At 44.8% G+C, this 20,341-nt stretch overlaps 1 protein-coding gene across 5 annotated transcripts in view; it reads left to right on the top strand.

Annotated features, from left to right (window-relative positions):
- The window catches only part of LOC119404609 (histone-arginine methyltransferase CARMER), a 130,604-nt gene that overhangs the window by 77,266 nt on the left and 32,997 nt on the right, over positions 1–20,341 (top strand). For 2 of the 5 annotated variants that reach the window (XM_037671169.2, XM_037671168.2), the window contains exons 8-11: positions 6,174–6,255; positions 11,300–11,475; positions 15,497–15,807; positions 15,914–15,973. In XM_037671169.2, the coding sequence (XP_037527097.1) occupies positions 6,174–6,255; positions 11,300–11,475; positions 15,497–15,807; positions 15,914–15,973 (629 nt within the window). Of the gene's footprint in view, positions 1–6,173; positions 6,256–11,299; positions 11,476–15,496; positions 15,808–15,913; positions 15,978–20,341 lie in introns of all 5 variants that reach the window. The other 3 variants (XM_037671172.2, XM_037671171.2, XM_037671170.2) reach the window with 2 other exon arrangements.

The following is a 20,341-nucleotide window of genomic DNA, read 5'->3' as shown; positions in this document are numbered from 1 at the left end:
AATACCTGCTGACTTCGTTGCTTCTAGCTGAGCATTCACATTCTTATGTAACTAACAGTCGCGAATAAAGCCGAATGCCTGCATGCAAAACGGCCAAACTAGCTAAACCACATGCCAACAATTCATACCGTCTGAAGAAAAAAAAAAAAGAAAGAAAATCGAGACGGTTTGGCCTTGGGCTATCGCATGCTGAACGCTTCCTAAAGTCACTTTTGCCACAGTACACTGGTGTCATGCGAGAAAGCGTTGCAAAATTGGGATTGGGAAGAGCCCATTAGCTGTCGTGGGATGCAACACATTTGGTCCCTTAAGGGGGGACATGGGTCCTGAATTTTTTTTTAAGGGGAGATGCTACTCGAAAAATGCAAGTTTTTTTCAAAATTACGTATTTTTTGTTTTTACTTGTTTTGTCAAGTTTAGTTTCTCTACTTTAATGTAAAAAAAAATCACGATTGTATTTAAACTGGAAATAGGTTGAAATCACTTTTAAAGAGCGCAAGGCAGCTATTAAAAACTAAAAAGAGCTCATTGTCTAGAGTCCCCTGGAAAACACCACCTGGCTGCTTGACATTGCATTTCACATGAGGAGTTCACCAAAGCCACATGTTCAAAATAACATGATTCGCAAGTTCTCATGATGGAAGAAATAATTTTAATAAGCATATCTTTGCCACATAGATGAGCTTTCATTTCTACCTTTAAAATGCATTTTCTCAAGATGCAATTTTGGGCAACTTCCTGAGCTTGCACATCACGTCTTTGGTACTTCTGATGGCCAGATCGGAACGAAATTTTTCCCACACATTCCTTAACGTGTGAAGAGTGCAATTATCTCCTTCAAAACCTGATATCACTTATATAATTATTATGAACTTAGAGTAAGCAGTTAGTATTGGCTGAGCATCTTAAGACTTCTCATATTATAATTTTTCTTGTTCATTAATATGTCTTATACACACTTTCTACTTAGTTATTTGCATTCTACAGTTAATGTGGAGCAATATGAGCCATTAATGGCTCTTAACCATAAAAGTTTAGTGACAGAAAAAGTGTGCACAAAAAGAGCTATATTTTACACATTGTCATGGTACAAAATGAAAACTATGCAACTTACTATAAAACTGATTACATATTTAATATCAGCATAAAAAACTATGTAAGCAGCTAAATTTTCATTGCCCTAGGCTACAGATTAAAGCAACTTTTTTTTAGAGTAGCATCTCCCCTTAAATTCCTTGTTGATTGAGATGAAACTTGCTGAGTTTACCGTAAAATTCCGAGAAAGCCCCCCCCCCCCCAACGAAGTCGAAATTGGATTTCAGCCACAAATATTCAACATGCCACAACTTTTGTTTAAATGGACTTAGAACATCCGTTCTTGTTTTCTTGCACTCTGTACTCACTCCAAGTCATTCCGATGTGCTTAATTACTTTGCATCTCTCTCACTTTAGGCAAACTATGGCTCCCAAAATGGCACCTGGAATTCAGAAACTACATACTAAGAAAAAAACTGCATATTTGAAATCAGCACACAAATACACATAAACTCAGCAAGTTTCATTTAAATTGGTAAAGAATTGTAAAAAAAGTTTTCAGGTGCAGTGTCCCTCCTTAATTACATACGCGTGCACGTGCTGCATAAAAACGAGCGCCAGTACAATTGCTGATGTCTAAAAACTGTACTGCAGAGCTGTCGATGATGTTGCTGCGACATTGAGAATAAACATCACAACACCGGTTGGTATGGTCATATTTACGAGTAGTACTTCTGGTAATTGAAACAAAATCCCGAGGTCTCCTTGAGTTTGAATTGTCAAGAGTATACCGTATGTGACTTGTGCCAGGTTTGTGACTGGCTATGCCAAAATCGTAAATATGCATTGGGCGTGTTAAGTTAAGGAGCTCGAGCGCGCTCTAGCCAGCAGAGTGCGTCCTTGTAAACTTAACGGTTGAAAAGCAACTTCCGGTGCGTGATTACGGAGCGCGCTGTACTCGCCCCAGCCCTGAGACGGTGCACGAGGGCGTGTGCGAGAGCTCGCGCCTGTTACGGCTTCTGAAGAAATGACGTGTTTCCGACTCTCTCCTCTGACGAAGTGCGTTCTCCTTCTCCACTCTTTCCTACCGTGGAAGCAACATGTTCGCCATGTGACGCTTTCGTGCCCCCGAAAGCAGTAGGCAGAAATCACCGTTAAGTTAATCTCTGAAGGCATTGCACTCGAATGCATTCGAGCGTGTTCCTTTGGAGTTCGGAGCGCGCTAACTTAACACGCCCATTGAATTGCATCCAAGCTCCTCTAGAAAGCACATTGTAACACATACGGTTCATGTACAAGCTAATTTTGGAGGAAGGTTGCAGCTAAGTGGATAACCTGTGTTTCTTCATTTTTGTTTTTACAATTCATTTTATGGAATGCAGTGCAGAAAAAGAAATGATGAGGAAGAAATGAAAGGGTGCACACAGTGTGCAGTGGCGAAGCAGAACACATAGACTGTTCAAAGAGAACGCTATCAGAAACATGTAGAGGAAATATGCTTAGAAAGTTAGAGCACGAAAGAAGAGGCAGTCTACGGGTTAGCTGGCAACTGGAGCCGCGCAACTATCCTTAGTTCCTTTGTTCTTCTGTGAGCGCCTTCTGGCATCATAGCAGATGTGGGTGCTACAGGCCCCCTTGGCTATACCGCAAACAAGGACTGCGTATGACTTGTGGGGAATTCTTGATAACCACCCGATCACGACCTTCGTCCATATCAGCCCCGGACGTGATAAGACCCAGCAGCGAGGGCCACTGCGCTTGCGCCAGGATTGGGACATGGTTCATAACCGGGCACGGCGAGCGGCTAAGGGGGAGCTGCTGGCGAACTGTCGAGAGGTGCGCGTGTGTGCGCGGCGGGCGGTCCGCCGGGGCCAGGGTTAGCTGGTCCGGCGCGAAAGTGTTGTCGGAAGTTTGCCTTTATGTATTTGCAGTTGTTGCCCTAACAGTTTTAAAGCTTTAATAATAAATGGTTTGTTGAGCTACGTCGACGAGCGGCCCAAATTCATTGGAGTGGATGGGGAACCCCACAGACTGTGTGCTCATTATGTAAATGTCAAGGCTCTCTTCCACAGCCTTGCGTGAAGAGAATTCTGGTAAATTTGCAAGATCCATGCTGATAGTTGAAAACACGTTGGTCTACATGGCATGTATTGAGAAACTGTGGTCACAATTAGAAGAATGCCTATGGTATGTAAAGCAAAGCTATTTTAGCCATTCTTCTGCTGCAGCTTGCCATGAACACCTCCAATGTTGACCATAGTCTCTTTACACGAGATGCTATGTTAGCCCATTCAAACCGCTCTTCTCAGTGCACTGAATGTGTTGCACCAAAAACAGTTGCATGCCATGAAATTGAGGCAGCAACATTGAATACGGCATCTTTGCTCATGGTGGCCTTATTTTATGGTTTGTAACATTGCATGTGCGATGTGGGTTCGGGTCATTACAGAGCTTTAGAATAGGGTTATTAGGGTTTACATTGCTTCAGTACAGACTTTTTTACGAATGTGTTTCGATGCTGCCATAATGGGCTGTTAACCTTGCCGTTTTTTATATTGAAGAACTGAAGAAACAGTGCTACGGTGAATGTACACGTGTGAAAACAGTTCGGTTGGTGCATTCTCTCGACCTGATCTATTCACATCTAGAGATGCAAAAATAAGGAAACATTTGCTTAACAGCCCAAGGTGGCAGTGCCCATATGTCTTACGTAGAATTGTCATTTTAGAAAGATGATGTGTGTACCTAAGAGCTCAGCGTATGACGCATGCGCAGTGGCAACAAACGTCAACGCAATGCTTTACCTACACTATTCTACAACTGCCTACTATGGCTGAATAATCGAGCATGATATTATATGGTACCGCAAGCCTCAGTCACTGTTATACATTGGTTTAAAAGAAATCTTGTTTAAGCCGGTTTAATCACAGAACACCTGCACAATTTTATGGATTTGGTAGTGGTGCGGAAAGTAACTCTTAAGTAGCTCTGAAACTATGGTTAAATTGAAATTTGACCTTTTTAAGCAGAGTATAGTCGCGAAAGGCTTCTCTTTGCATGAGAAGCGCCGGAAGACAGCAGTACGGCAGTGCATAAAACTAATTTCAGGAATGTGAAAAAAAAAATTGTCTGAGATTCGCTGAGTTTCGCTTCATGCTGCGCCGGTGAAGGCCTTTTTACAGCGACAAAGTATTACTTGTGAACCCAAAAGAAATGCAGGCCAGATGCTGCAGAGTGGCAGTATGGAATAAGTGAAGCTATTGTGTCTTTTCTGCTGCCCCGGCTTTGCATCAAAACCTTGGGCATTGCTTGGAGTAGTGAGATGCCAATGCTATCATGTTCACCGAATCGAACCACTTGCTTTGCACTCTCTTCAGTGAATGTGCAGTGTCAGTAACCATCGCAAGCCTTAGGACCAAAAGAGGTGGAGTCTAAAATTGCATAAAAGCAAGGTGACAACCTGAATCACTCAACCATATTACCACTGGCCCCAGCAGATGTTTCAATCTATCGCCTCGGTCTTACTCTGCAACAGCACTGAAACTTCGTTAGATTGAAGTTATGGATAAGGGCGCTTGTTATATTGAGGTTCAAAATACATGTTCTATGGACATGAAGTTGTGAAAAGTGAAATACTTGGTTATATCGAGGTTTAACTGTATTTGAACACCACAAACCTTCACAACAAGTGTTGAAATCAGGGCGAAGTATTATGTGCTATATTTTGCAAAATTTGATGCACAATTGGACAAATCAGTTTCACTTGCCCCTCTGCCCTCGCCCAAGTGCGCTGTTGCAAGTGGTGTTCAAGTGTAGTGGCCTGAGCATGGCATTTGGTGTGAGGCCGAGTACATTGTTGCAATGTAGTGTCGAATTTATACAGAACGAAACCATGGAAACAAATTGGGAGCCATTGGAAAATTCTGGAGAAATGTCTAAAAATAAGGAGAGCCGGCGTTATTCTGGGTTATCCTAAAAGGAAGCACCTGCAATGAACATCGTGGTGTCCTTGCTCCTCCCTTTTGAGAAAGCATGCTTAGCGGACTAAACTATGCATTAACGCATCCGCATTGTAGTCTGGAGGAACGGTGACATGCACGATGGTGTCTTTGCTTTCCAAAAATACCCAGCAAGCTATCCACCCTTCATGAGATTTGCATATGTTGTACTGTCAAGCAGTAGTGTTGTACCATGCTTACATTTTCTGTATATTATTTGCTCTACAACAAACTTATCTTTTCATGTCTGGTGGGTGAAAAAAGATTTTAAACGAAGCTTTTATAACAGATTCATAAGAGGAAAACCTGGTGCTCATGAGCGCAAAGAAATGCTGCCCTCAAAGATGCTCCAGTCACATGGTCTTTCAATAATTCACGCTCTCTCAATCTGGTAGGGCAGGTCATTGGACGGTTGGCCTAGATATGAATGCATGACTGTCGTTGCCTGTAGCAACTGCAGCGTTGCGCTGCTAAGCATATGCTCACATCAAGCTTCACTACTGGCCCCACCATTTTGCAAAAGTCTGTAGGTGTACTGTTCATATCTGAAATTGCTTGAAAAATATTCTATTCGCACTTGGTTTTCATTATTCAAATTTGCTGTGAAGCTGAAAATTTGATATTTGTACACCCCTACTTTAATCTAAAACTTGCTGAAGTAATGTACTCAGCAAAACAGTTTTATTTGAGGTAAATGTGTCTGTTAGTTCTGGGAATTGATTCTTATCTTCAGCAAGTCCAGGATAGATACTTCTGGCTTTGGGATATCCAGACAAAAAGCAGTGGTGTCTTTGTCTGATTCAGATAGTTTGCGGCGTTTAGCACAACCCCCTTGTGGCCGCTCATGCTTGTGACTTGCCATAATGAGAACACTATTTCAAGCACTGATGCAAGGCACACGCAGCACGACAGTGGGTGATATCTTCTGGTAATACAGCTGTTCCGCCAGATGCTGTTAAGCGCATCGCAGTTTGCTTAAGCTTTGACTTGTACACTGCAATGTGTGGTGAAGAAGGTACATAGGTAGCATTTAATGACTGGGGCTATGTTTTGCTTTCTTTGAGGTCAGTTTTGTGGCTATACACAATGTAATGTGAACAAATATGAATTCTGATTTGCACGTTGGGTATTACCGCACAGGTACCAGCAGAGTTTTCATGGCGTGGACCTTTCCAGCTTGCGGGAGGCAGCTGTCAAGGAGTACTTCAGGCAGCCTGTCGTGGTGAGTTTTATGTATGCAAGAGCTGCCAGTGGGGTATTTAGCCAACTGGTGACTGACGTGAAGTACACTCAGCTTCAAGGGCATTTGAAATGTTGAATCTCAGGAAAAAGCAGGATTTAGTGGCAGCAACTCAAGCTAGTCAGAGTTGGTTACATGTGAATGCATGTCCGAGGGGGCTGTAGAGCTCTGGCTGGTCGGTGTGCGATTAAACCTGGTCGAGTAGAAGTTTGTAGTGGCTCTATTTATTTTGTTTGCTTCCATTATTCACTGACTCCTGTTCAACATTAGCTCGTTTGGAAATGGCCACAGCAGCTGCAGCCCTGCCCAGATGTTTAATTTGTCCACCATGGCGGGCATTCAGTGGGTGGACAGCACGAAACATCGGGCAAAGCTGCAGAGGCAGCCCAATGGCAGCTTCACTTTGCAAGTTCCATCTGCATGTTATCTTGCAGCATGCTAGCTCACTGATTATGATGTTGGAGACTTGCGCTTGCTTTCATCCTTCGTGTGCTAGCCTATACAGTTGCAAAGGCTGTTATGACCCTGCGCCTATTGTCATCACTGTTATGTATTTAGGGCTCACAGATTGAAATGTGACTTGAAAACCTTTGTTGCAATGACTGGTATGCACCATTGCTTGCTGTAGTCGCATCATATCGCTAAGAATCGGGCTGCCAAAAGTAGTGTAGCCTCTGATGTAAGTGTTTGAGTTGAAATTGCGCCAACATGGCATGAACTGAAGAGTGTGCAAAGAGAAGTGTGTGCATTGCGTAGCCCTAAATTGTCGTGTTTCAATCCATGAGCATTGTACAACTTTGTTTTGGAATAGGCGTGTGTGAACGTGCAAAAAATGCTAGCCTGTGGTCTCCTCCGACCAGGGATGCTGGTTTGTCTGTGACCATCTTGATGTCAGTGTTGGAATGGTTTTCTGATTGCATACAGGGCAAATAAAATGTACAGTTATACAAGGTCTTCTAGACTTGAAAAAATATCTAAACTTAGTGCTATTTTCACTTGTCTGAAAATGAAGGGAAAAAATGTAAAAACAGTAACGGTGAGCTGTACAAAGTTGGCAAATATTTATAGCCTGCTGCACTCTACTAAGAGATGCCATAAAACCGAAATTTTTGACAGTTCATGGTGTGTTGTTCAAGTCTTAGAATTCATAATAATAATATTGGGGTAATTCGTGGCAAAACCACGATATGATTATGAGGTACGCCTTAGTGGAAGTTTAGGTCATTCTTTAACATGCGACAAGTGAAGGCTTCCAGCAAGTTTCAAAAGCACAGGGCAAGGCTGGACTTGCAACTGAAGTTTATTATAAGACGGTATTCCCAAAACACCGCCACACATGCGTAAAGAGCCGACAGCAAGATGATGTGAACATACACTGAAACCTCATTATAGCAAAGTCACACCTGCCACGTTATATCCGAAAGTTCTTTATAAACGTTTTTTTGTAACTCTGTATCTATTACAAGACTATTCTTCAATTACTTCGTTATAACCGATAATTCATTATATCTGTGTTCATTATATCGAGGTTTGAGTGTACTATCTCACACGCTCCACCCCCCACCCTTCTTTATTTTTATCTTAACCGGACCTTAAAGGGACCCTGAAATGGTTTTTTGAAGTTTTGTCAGCGTTTAGGCAAGAGCATCCCCAAATTATTCGCACCAGAAATCAAGCGACGCACAGTGTACCAAGGCCGCTACGGACAATTATATCTGTACCCTTCTCCTCACCACTGCCTTGCACCCTCAACTCACAGACACGCTGGCATCGCCGGCGATTGCAGCGCTCTCATGAGCGCACTTGATGGTTTGAGCTTCGCCCAGTCAGGGCCTCCGATATTGCGCGCCGACAGGTTGTGCGCAATCTCGGAGGCCCAGTCTGCCTGGCAGCACGCCGCTCGCGGAGTGGTTTAGTGACGAGGACTGGACATATCCAATCAGATCAGCCGCCTGCGTGACGTCGCGCTTCCAAGACTACGCGCACTGGAAATACACGGTTTGAAAACGTGTTCGTTTTGTTTACCGTCAGAGATGCCATTTCAACATTTTAATTAACACAAGGCACTTCGCGCGGATTTCTTCGTCGGCCGTGCGATGTGTAGTGACCACGTAACTCACAGGAGTACGGCCACTAGCGTGGGTTCGGACTTAGCAAGCCACAGGGCCGCGTCTGCCGTCGCCTCGCGTGAACTAGCGCGCCGCTGCACACGCACGTTCGAGCGCAAACAAGGCGCCGAGCGTCACCCCCGCTCGCCCAGCGCCGTAGGACGGCGGAGGAGGGGAGCGACATGATCGGACATGAGGATGGCAGAAATAGGCGAAAAGCCCGCGCAATGGCGACGGGCAAGCCTCAATCCCCACAGATGCGGTGAGGATAACGCCGCCAAGCAAAGTCACTGATGCTGCAAAGAAAGGTAGCCCTAATCAAAGAAGCGGATTCGTGGCTCGAATTTTTCAGATGTCAAAACGGCGTAACCTGTTCTCCGTAAAGTAAAAAGTTGGGCGAGTTGGTATTTGTTCATGAACCTGTTCTCCGCTACAGGATCCTGCAGCAGCCGTTTCTCGAAACCCTAGTTCTAAGAGTCTTTAGACATGTGCACAATTTCTTAGTACTTTTACAGTGTTGTGCCTCGGGGTTGCATTCTGAGCTGTCACAAATTGTCGGAACATTCGAAGTACAACTTTCCCCCCCTTGTCCTAACGCATGAAAAAATTTCACATGAGGATTCTTTCCGGTTCAGTATAAACAGTAAATGCATGCGTATTCAACAAAGGATTTCATTAGAAAAACAGGTGTGCCTTCTTCTTAGAGGCTCTTCCGCCACCATCTTGAATATTTGTCCGCGACCGAGCAAGGGCCTCCCTCCAAATCTTTTCCGATTATCTTTCACCGTAGGGTGGGCGCTTGCTCAGGATTTTACTATACTTGTTTGTTTTAATTTTCTGTCGCATGGGAGTTCTTAAGCCCTTCTGAAGTGAACTGACGTAGTTCTTAATATGGTAACAACACCGTGCTCTGTTACTTTGGGGAGATGGCACGCTTCTACAGAGTCCAATGCATCTATGCATGAAATTTTGGGCGCTGACAGCCTCCGAACCCACAAAACAACTTCACTTTGCCAGATTTCAGTAACATGAATGGCAGAAATGTGTCACACTAGCCCGAAACGTTGATAGACAGTTCAGAGTGGAAGTCTTCTGTCACCTTCACTGTCTTTGAAATTGCTCATAACATTGCTCTGCTTATCTCTGGTTGCATCTATTTTCGTCTTGCAAAGTTTCTCTTAGCTATTCTGATGCTGCCATCTTGCTTTACTGCTGCTTTTATCTCTGATGTTATACAGTAATAATTCGTTATAACGAACTCAGCAGGACGGCAAAAGAATTCGTTATAAGCAGTATTTCTATATAAGCAACTGCTCGAGAAAAGTAAAGCGGTCGAGCTGTAATTGCGCAACAGCTGTGAGGAAGTCAAAACACAATGTATTCAGTGAGGCAAAACTTTATTCAGGTGCAGAAAAAGCACTCTGGATAACACAATTACACGGCCAATCACACAGCTCACCCGTTCGCTCTGCAGTATAGTCGCTGGCTGATTTTCTGGACCTGACGGGAACCGCAAAATAGCCAGAAAATAGTTAGAAAAAGTTGTTAAGACATGAAAATGAAGTTTATTTGGATTAGAGCAGCCTAAAAAAATCTCCAATAATGCCCCGCTTCACGCTATTTGGGCTACAGTAACGTCGTCAGCGCATTGGTGATCGCTGCCGCCGACTGTTGCGAGTGGCATAGTTGGTGGCTCCATGGCACCAAGCAAACAAAATTTGACGCCAGTCACAAAAAGATGCATGCAACTTCTTGTCTGGATGGTGGGATTTAACAACGCGGTCATCGGTTCTTTAACCTGCACTGACATCGCACAGTACGTGAGCTATATGTGAGCCTCCAGCATTTCGGCTCCATCAAAACACGACCGCTGCGGCCGCGAGGGAACCCGCGTGTTTTAGTTCAGTAACCGAACCACCGTAACTGCCGTAACCACTGAGCAACCGCAACGGCAGAGATTGTGTGACGTGCACGATGACACAAAAACACTTGACACACCACTAACACGACCACATGCGACATGACAAATGGAAAAACAGGCGCACACAAAAAAAAACCCTACCGGCATATTAATGATGACGATAAGGCTGACTGAAAAAGAAAACTTGCATCCCCTAGAGTGTTCTGCCAGCCAAGACAGAACGCATGTGGCCTCTGAAACTGGGAAATTGTGCGCATTCCGAATCTAGGAAGTAACACAACTGGCCACTGGAAGCCAAACTCGACCAAGCCAGCGGGAAATCCAACATGGTGGCTTTCAAAATCAAGCAGCGTGGCTGAAAACGAGCGATGTAGTCGGAAAAATTGAACTTTAGGGCACAAATTCGTCTGAATAATCGGTCGCGAAAATGTATTAGTGCTATGGGAACCTTGATGGTGCATTTATGAAGTCCTAAATATACATCAAGTCCGAATTGTCCGAGTTCGAAAAATTCGTTGGCGACTGTAAACAGCTGGGAGCACTAGCCGCTCACTTGGTACCCGTTACTGGGTGGTCATCGGTCGTGGGCTTGGTGCTTTTGTGGCCTGTTCTGTGCCTGCATGAGACGTTGGCGGCATAATTTGACACGTGATGTGCAAAAGGGTCGCCACCGCTCGGCGACGCCTTCGCTTGCCACTTGGCTATGAGCGGGTAAAGCTCTTCGCGCGTTTCGAGTAATGCGGCTTATATGCATGCGTTTGGTTTGGGACTGGAAGAAGATTTGAATGAAGTGATATTTCAAGTAAAGCGATTTCATTATAACGAGGGATTACTGCAGTTCTGCATATTGCTGAGTCTTTTCTTGTTGATGAGCTTTGATAGTTGAAACAAATTCTGTTTTATCTGGTTACTTTAACCAGTGTATGAATAATTAAGCTTGTATGCTTTTGGAGAGGAAGCAATGCCACAGAGGTGGCGGTACCACCGATGTGTGCAGGACACGTTTGATGTGCGCATCTGCCTGGCCAAATCCCTTCGGCACACAGTGGACTTTGAACGTGCTACTGAAAGTGATCTACACTGCATCGAGATACCCCTGCAGTTCAGCCTGCTGCAGTCTGGAGAGCTGCATGGGCTGGCCTTTTGGTTTGATGTGGCGTTTGCCGGATCCGTGTAAGTAATTTGACAGCTGCTCTGGGGGTCGTGGCACCGTGGCTTTGAGCTTGAATTGAGCATTGTGCTATGAGCATCTCGCAACGCTTTTGTTATAAAGTTAACTGAGCGCAAAGATGGCACATTCATACATTCACTGAACGAAAATATGTACAGCGCTCACTGCCAACATTTTATTCATCACATAAATACTGGAATTCATACACCAAGTGACGCATGTGTGCAGAACACCAACAAGACTAGCAAAGGGAGCCACCATAATGTGTTCTCTGCCAAGGCCCAGGTATACTTTTTCGTACTACTGTATAACCTCATTACAACAGACCTTTAGAGTGAATAGGATTTTGGTCTGTTGTAAAGGGAGTAAGCAAAATCCAATTACTGTTACTACAGACTTTTATGTAAACGCTGAATGGGTCTCTTATAACCGGAGAGAATTACGGGTCACAAACGTTATTAAATTTGGAGTAGAAAAGTCCATTGTAAAGGGGTCCCGACCACCTTACTGGCCTCGCATTTTAGTCATTTATATCCGAATGTCAGTTGTACCAGAATCCGTTGTAAACAAAGCAATAGAAAAGATAAAGAGGTTGGCATAATGCCGCAAATTGGTCTGTAATCTTTGAATGTCTGTTGTAAGCACATTCGTTGTAATGAGGTTATACTGTATTTTTGGTGGGGTAGGGTCTCACCAAGTTAATGTTAGTAGGTTTCTTCAAAGCAAGCTTAAGAACATTGCGATGAATTACCCTTTCCATACCAGTGGATAAAGTGATGTACAGCTTAGACCACTATAGCGCAAGTTGCTGGAGTCGCAAATATCCGCACTAGAAGCGGTGCGTCACTGTAAGCAATGTAACAATTTTGAAAGGCTGTACGTCTAGAAAACATGACCCAACAGGCAGCCGCGCGATTGTGACTGTTGAGGCATGCAACTTGGGGGTAAATTTGCAAATGTTGAAAGGTTAATGTCCGTAAACCTGTGGTGCCGACATAACGAATGCGGAAATCACACACAAAAGAAAGTGCCGTAGCGGAAAGCCACCGACTATCTTTTCAGACCTCCTTGTTTATGTGGACTTCACCGTGGTACCACACTGCGCAGGAACTATACATCGAATGGTTATTAAAATTCCCCGCCACTTCCCAGCCACTTCCGACAAGACAGCTAGCGCTCGTTAGGCCTAGCGTGCCGGTTGCAACTTGGCATGCCGTCGCAGGAAGCTTGCCCAAGACAACATGAATATCGGGCGTAGAAGATACACTCAAACCTCATTATAACAAAGTCGCATCTGCCACAAAAATAACTTCGTTATATCCGAAAATTTGTTACAAACGTTTATTGATAACACTGTATCTATGATAAGACTATTCCTCATTTACTTCGTTGTAACCGATAATTCGTTATAAACGTGTTCATTATATCGAGGTTTGAGTGTACCGCACACCAGAGCTAAACAGTAGGCAACACGTGTGAAACGAAGTTTCGCTTCATGGTTGGGATAACAGCTGCACCAACTATCCTAAAGAAGTCGTCCAAGCAGTTGTTATGCCATACTTACATGGCGTATTGCACAATCTTCAGAAGGTGAGAAACGGCGTCAAGCTAGTTTTTTCTGCGTTCTGTATTTTGGCCAGCATATGTAAACGCGTTGCGTGGCATGGGGAGAGTAGGTCCATGTGTAATACGGCGCATGTCAACAGATTCAGCAGGCGTAACACATGCGTTGTCTACAGTATTCCCTTGACCTGTGGCAGAGAATATATTGAGCAGTCGAGCAGGTGTGTGAACGATAGGATGCGCGAGCACGCATATTTACTTCCTACGGGCACAGGTGGAAATCTACCGATTCACTGCAAGGTGTGTGGTTGCGCCACTCTATTCAGCAACGTTTCGGTGACTGGAAGGGCTGAAACACAGAAAGAGCATGAAATTATTGAAGCGTTTCAGGTTCACAAACTTGGTCCTGATAAGTGTGTGAGTGCGCCATCTGTGTTTTTGAATGACAAGGAGGTCCGGTTTCTTGACGGTGATCGGTGATGGGTGCCTTTCAGTGATTCACAGTTGTTGCTGCGCATGCTCTTATCGGTTTGTTGTCCGCGTCTTCATCGAATTAAAGTCGGCTGTTAGTCCAGCATCCTTCCTGTTCCTGCCTCTTTTTTCTTGGCTCAGTTTCTTCTGATTTCTTTCGGTGCTGCTGGCATTTCCTCACGAAGAACTATGTACCAACTTGCCCAACAAGCCACCCTAATGAGCTTTATAGAGAACATGGACATTAGCATCAAAGCACTGCACAACTGCGAGCTGGTGCACAAGGTGTTCCTATGTAATAATATTGCCCTTCCGTCCAGCACATGCATTGAGAGAGTGTTCAGTGTAGCAGCTGACATTTTAACGAGGAGACGCGGAAGAACCAGCGACAACATTGAGAAACAATTCCTGTTGAAAGTTAGCAATATGTAACACTATATCACAGAAGCCACAGTTAGCCCTCCAGCGTTCACGCAAGCCTCCAGCCTTCTCTCTACCATGCAAGCCACTGTAGTTTGTTGTAGTTTCAGCAAACTTGTGTTATTGTGTTATGGCAATAAAATTTTGAAGGAAAGTAACGCAAAATAGATTACATTTCTGTAGTTGCTCAGTTACTTTTCTGGGGCCGTAATTCACCACTGTAACCAATTACACTTTAAAGGAAGTAATTGTAATTGTAATCGGTTCCTTATTTTCTGTAACTTGTATAACTGGTACGAGCTAATCTTTATTCTCAACTTTAAAAAAATCATATCCAACGTGTATCTTCTTGACGATAAATAAGAGTCCGAAAATTGCCTGCGCGTAAGAGCGAAACCGCATTGGCAGCAGCCTCCAGATAGAAGAGTGAGATACAGTGTCATCGCCGTGAGAATAAATTTTCCATTCTAAGAAGGCGTAGCGTACCTGTCTACTCTATTTTGTTCTAATCATCAACCTAGGGGCACGTAAGTTTTTATTTTGCACTCGCAAATATTTGGTTGGCATTACGATTTGAGAGAAAAAAAAGTATAGTAATGTACATGCACTGAGCGAAATGCACATCTATACTCGGGGACAACTTTCTGTGGCAATGAAGGGAAAGCTACGGGGGCGGAGCGTCTGCACATGTACTGCTACGCGAAGTAGTCCAGTATGGCGCGCGTCTCGTAACACCGTCGAAAGAGATGGCTAGCGTTGCATTTCGACGCAAACGCTGCTCAGCGTCTAAGGTACGGATAAAAGGCGCGACTTTTTCAAGCACGCAAAAACGAAAAGTGACAACGTATAAAGTAAAAGAAATACAAATATCTCGCTTGCGTGCGCTACGTTCCGTCTCTAAAAGCTACATGTAGAAAACGAAGGAGTATTTTATATGTCTCACGCAGAAAATACGGACGCAATTGTGGGACTACATTCATTAGCGGTAGGATACGTGCATTGTGGCTCTGTAGCTTTCCCTTCATTGCCACAGAAAGTTGTCCCCGAGTATACATTACTATGCCGTACCAACTAGCCCAAATAGAAGGTTTGAAAAAAAGGTGATTTTTTTTCTCAGTCGATCACCTTTTTTTCTCGGATGGTATCAGAGAGTTGTCGTACAATGAGGGGTCAGCATAAAAGTGAGTCATATAACCAAGGTTTTTAATATATTTCTACAGGGGTTTTACCTAGACCAAACCGATTCGTCATAAAATGCAGGCCGTCGGAAAACCAGGGGACATATAATCGAGGTTCCACTGTAAACCTAATCGGTACTATGTTTGTGTGACATACCTTTTTTGTCCCGCGTGTGCAGTTTCCCTAGGCTGCATGTTTTGCTTGCATTGTTTTGTTCCCTGCCAGCTCCTCTGCGCATGTTCAGTATGTATATTTTTGCACGTTTAAATAATCTGTAGTTTCCAATAGATTGCCAGTTGAGAGTCGGTGCTTGTGTCATGTCACCCTTCTTTGTCCTGTAACAGCAAAGCGAGCAGAGTGTTTTGAGCGAGAATGGCCTTTCCCCATCAGGCAGACAGTGTGGCTTTCAACGGGCCCTACACAGCCTCTGACCCACTGGTACCAGGTGCGCTGCCTGCTGGAGAGCCCGTTGTTTGTGCAACGCGGTCAGCGGCTTGGGGGTCGAGTGGTGCTGCGCTCCAATCGGCGCCAGAGTTACGATGTCGACATTGAACTCGAGCTGGAGGGTGGTGTGCGGGCGTGCAACAGCCTGGACCTGAAGAACCCCTTCTTCCGGTACACTGGGCAGCCCCCACAGCCACCACCTGGCTGCCACGAGACTTCGCCCAGTGAGGCCTACTGGGCCACCTTGGATGCCAATGGTAACATGCCTGCTTGGTTGTGCTCACTTGTCGCAAAGCTGATATCGACTAACGCCTGCCGGGAGTCAGGACATCAAATGACACGGTTTGGCTTGGCTGTTTGCAGGTTTCTACTCGTACAAGCCTAATGGTGAACCCGCCGACTATGGTGCCTATGCTTTATGCAGTAGGTACTTAGCCTTAACCTAATTGCTATGGGCACCACTCAGAACGTAAGGATTTGAACTTTTGATGGTCCTTCCAGACGTGCCATCTGCTCCAGTTTGTACGCTCTCTTGCATGTTTTAAGCTGTCAGGCATAAGTCAGCCCCATATTTTAACTTACGTTGTTTAACGTGCAGGGTTTTGATGAGGATTTCAGATGTTGCATTTTAAAGGGACACTGACATAAAATTTCAAGCTCGTGATGTGTCCTTGATTCGATTGCTCTATATGCATGAGTAGCTTTGACCAAATTTGAATGGCGTCCGTCACTTGGAAGCTATTTTATTTTGAGGGCAAAGAGCGTTCGAAAGCTCAACGGGACTTTCAGCATCTTGTGATATCGACATTACCGTAACGTATTCGGTGGGGCCCATACCATACCGAGTGACGTTGCGCTGCTAGCGATGACGTTGATGATCCGAGTTTTCTTATCCTGGCTCCGACCGGCACTGACGCCTGGAAATGCTCAGACTCCCAGTGGCTCTGAAGACTTGTTCGACTTGTTCAAAGCATGGAAAAAGCGGAAAGAGTGTGTCGTTTCACTACACATATGGTACACGCCAACACGACCAGAAGCTATCTGGAGTAGCGTATAGATAAATATCATTGCTAACAAGTAACACGCAGGTAGCGTAAACAGAAAATTAGTTTGTCCATAGACTGTGTTAGTATAATGCCGGATTACTGCAGCCATAAACGTGAAAGGCCAGATACATGGGGCCACCTGGCAGCGCAAAGAAGAACCTGGCAAGCACAAAATTGTTATTGTAAAAACCAACTGTATTCTTCTCCGCTGCTATGCATTCGCTATTTTGATATTTCACAAATTCGCTCGCGTGTGCCGGAGTGCTGTGCACACTAAAATTCTATAATATAGCTGATTTAGACTTACCAGCGAGCATGGCCCAAGTGTGCATCTCCAGGCACCTACCGTAAAAACCGGAATATAGGTCGAATTTTTTTCCAAAAAACAGCCCTAAAAAGTCGACCCCCGACTTATATACCGGTCACTGGCAGAAAAACTTCGCAAGTCTGGCCATTATGGGCAACTGAAGTCAACCACCTCCATCGCCATCGCAATCATCAGCATCGCTTCTTTGTTTACCACCAGCCTTGTGCGGTGGGCGATCTCATTTTGTGTTTTTGTTGTTGTCTTGTGAATCTATTTGGGCTCCGAGATGCTTTTTTTTCTTGTTCTCGACCGGTGGCCGATGACAGTTCACCTTAGCGTTCAAGAAAACAGTGATCAAGTTCGCGAGGGCGTGAAGAAATCTGGTCTGAAGTGTGTGAAAGGTGTGTTGGGATGCTAGCGCACGTGAACGCGAGCGGGAGCCGTGAGTCACAAACAATAACTGAAAGTTTATCTTTGCACGGGTGTTCTCGCTCTTCCAATCTTGCCGGATAGTGTTTCTTTGTTGCTTCCTGCGGTGCCCGCAGCTCTGGTTACGGCGGCACGTATGGCTATTATCTGCGGGCAGATCGAGTGCACCATAGAAGCATTCGCTACTGGGGGACGCTGAAGGATCACACGACGACACGCAGCGATCAGAAGAAAACAGTTTCTGTGCCAGACTGCAGCTTATCTAGAGGTGGAAACGAAGGTTGCACAGTTTAACCGGGAGCTGCTTTCGCGTCGTGATTGCTATCAATGACCTCAAAGTGCATCCAAATTAATGCTGTCAAGATGGTTGTGACATTTTACGAAGATAATGCTTGAGCACATCTTTTGGCTTTCTGCCATGTGGAACTTACGTGTAAATAAATGGCATTTTTCACTGTGCACCATTTGAAATTGCGTTTGTTACACGGTAAAGGCGCGCCTTCTGATACTTTGGCTATTCCAAGTACGTTTTTTTTTTTTTTTTTTTCGATTTTCAGTAGTTAGAAGTGGGGGGTTCGACCTATATTCCGGTTTTTACGGTACTCCTCCTAGCTTGAAACAGCATCCACTTTTGAATCGCTCTTTTGCAAAGGGTCGAAGTGAAAATGATTCTTGAATCGTGACGATTCCAATTTCCAGAATGTTTTCTTCATCACTATTTGGCACTTTTGACGGCGATGCTGGAGACAATGGCATAAATAATAATATCTCGGGTTTAATGTTCCAAAACCACGATATGATTATGAAGGACGCCGTAGCGGCGGCTCTGGAAATTTCGACCACCTAGGGTTCTTTAACGTGCACCTAAATCTAAGTACAGTAATACCTCGTTAACTCGAACTCTCATATCTCGAAAAATCGGCTAAGTCGAAGTTTTCCGCGGTACCGAACAATTTCCCGTAGGTGCAATGTATTTATTGCCCTTTATCTCGAAGTATTTCTGTGCCCACTTTCGGTTATCTCGAAATTTCTACTGAGAATGGAACCAAAATTTCGCCGCCGAACCGTTTCACAAAATACTAGCGGCAAAATGTCATACGTTTCACAAGGTTCGCGTGAGGCTGCCGCGTTTAGGACGAAGTGGACACTGTTCCCGAAAGTAAAGTCGGAACCTAGCGGCATACCAACTCTGTCGAGCAACCCTGTGTCACGTCATGTGACGCTATAGACGTGCACATAAGCAGGCCCTGCAAAATAGCTCGGGTCGTACACATGTTGTTTACCGTCAGAGATGCGATTTCGGCATTTTATTTACGCAAGGCACATCGCGCGGATTTTTTCGTCGGCCGTGCGATGTGGTGAGGATAACGCCACCAAAGCAAAGCAAGTCACTGATGCTGCAAAGAAACGGATTCGAGGCTTGAAGTTTCCGGACGTCAAAACGGCGCTGAATGTGTGGCATCGTGCGAGAGGAGCCCCTTCCAGTCACATCGACAGATAACGCCGATTCTCTGGACTTAGCGGTGGGCTAAACTGATCTAGCTTGCAACAGGGGCTGGTTTGACCATTTTCTTAAGCCAAACAACGTGGCGTCACGCACAGTGATCGTGGCAGCGTCGACGCAGCTACTCGAGGGGTGACGACATCCGCTGAAACAAGAAACATGCTTCACTTGATGCGAAATAAATTGAGTGCAGCGGCGCGGATGATCGGCACATGCGATGTGTTAAGCAACTCGAGAAAGCTTTGCTAGGTGCAAGTGTTATAGAGAGGCAGACCAGCCTTAGTCGGTCTCTCTGCACTAAATAAAAAGGCAGTGCCGAAAAACACAGCTGGTTAATAGCGCTCGTATATCATTATTTTTCTTCAAAACCTTTACAAAGAGCCAGTTAGGCGCTCCTGTTAAGAAACTGGTCAGTAGGAATAACGTTTCTAGATAGAAGTGAACTTCTGAGTGGAATTTGCCCAACTTTGCTTATCTTGAAAATCTGCTTATCTCGAAATTTTTTCTGGTTTTTACTACTTCGAGTTAACGAGGTATTACTGTACACGAGCCTCAAACGTTTTCGCCTCCCTCGAAAATGCAGCCACTGCGGCCGGGATTCAATCCCACAACCTTTGGGTCAGTAGTCGAGCGCCATAACCACTAGATCACTGTGGCGGGGCGGCAACAATGACATGACTGCACATGTGCGCCTAGCAGACGAAATGTCAGCTGAGCCTCGCGTCACTCGGAGTGACTCCTTTGTGTGGCCAAGTGATCAACTGGGGCACGATCTGAAGGTGACCATGAAAAAGTGCTGCCAGCGCTACAAATTGGCGGGCTTGCCACCCCTTTTGAATCATGACACTGGTTATATGCATTAGAATGCAGCGCTTAAAGAACACAAACACTTAGAACGAAAACGAGGACGGGCGCTGACTGCCAACCGCTGACTGTCCTCGTTTTTGTTCTAAGTGTTTGTGTTCTTTAAGCGCTGCATTCTAATGGATCCGTACCAACGAGCTCGCCTCAACACCCTCTTAAGGGGGGACGTGGCTTTCGGTACCAACTTTCTTATTTCTTCATGGATTTTGATGAAAATTGGCACACTTACTTGAAATGTTTTTTTAATGCTACTGCAGAAATTTCATGAATATATCTTTACAACTTTTTGATGTACAATATATTTCACCTTCTGCTCTTGTTCCGAGTCTGACTCGCTTAAAAAATGCAATAGGAAACTCGTTCAAAGTGCTATGCATTCTAAGATGTCTGATTGCGGGCATGACATTCTTAGATTTTTTTATTTGCGACAAAAATTTTTTTAGTTTTAATTTTTCATGAGGTGACTGTGCAACAGGCATCGAGGCTTTGTGCAACTCGTCAAATAGCTAATTATCAAAAGGCCATACTGAAAAAGCAAGAATGTCACCGAGGCCAGGATTCCGGCCCACGAGAGGCTAGTTCCCGAAACGTCCACCACGTGCCGCATAACTTTGAACCCTCCCCCTCGTTCTCGCTTTTCT

The sequence above is a fragment of the Rhipicephalus sanguineus genome, chromosome 9 (assembly GCF_013339695.2).
Source record: "Rhipicephalus sanguineus isolate Rsan-2018 chromosome 9, BIME_Rsan_1.4, whole genome shotgun sequence".
NCBI classification, from domain to species: Eukaryota; Metazoa; Arthropoda; class Arachnida; order Ixodida; family Ixodidae; genus Rhipicephalus; species Rhipicephalus sanguineus.
Note: the sequence above shows the minus strand (reverse complement) of the source record. Positions and strands in the feature narration are given on the sequence as shown.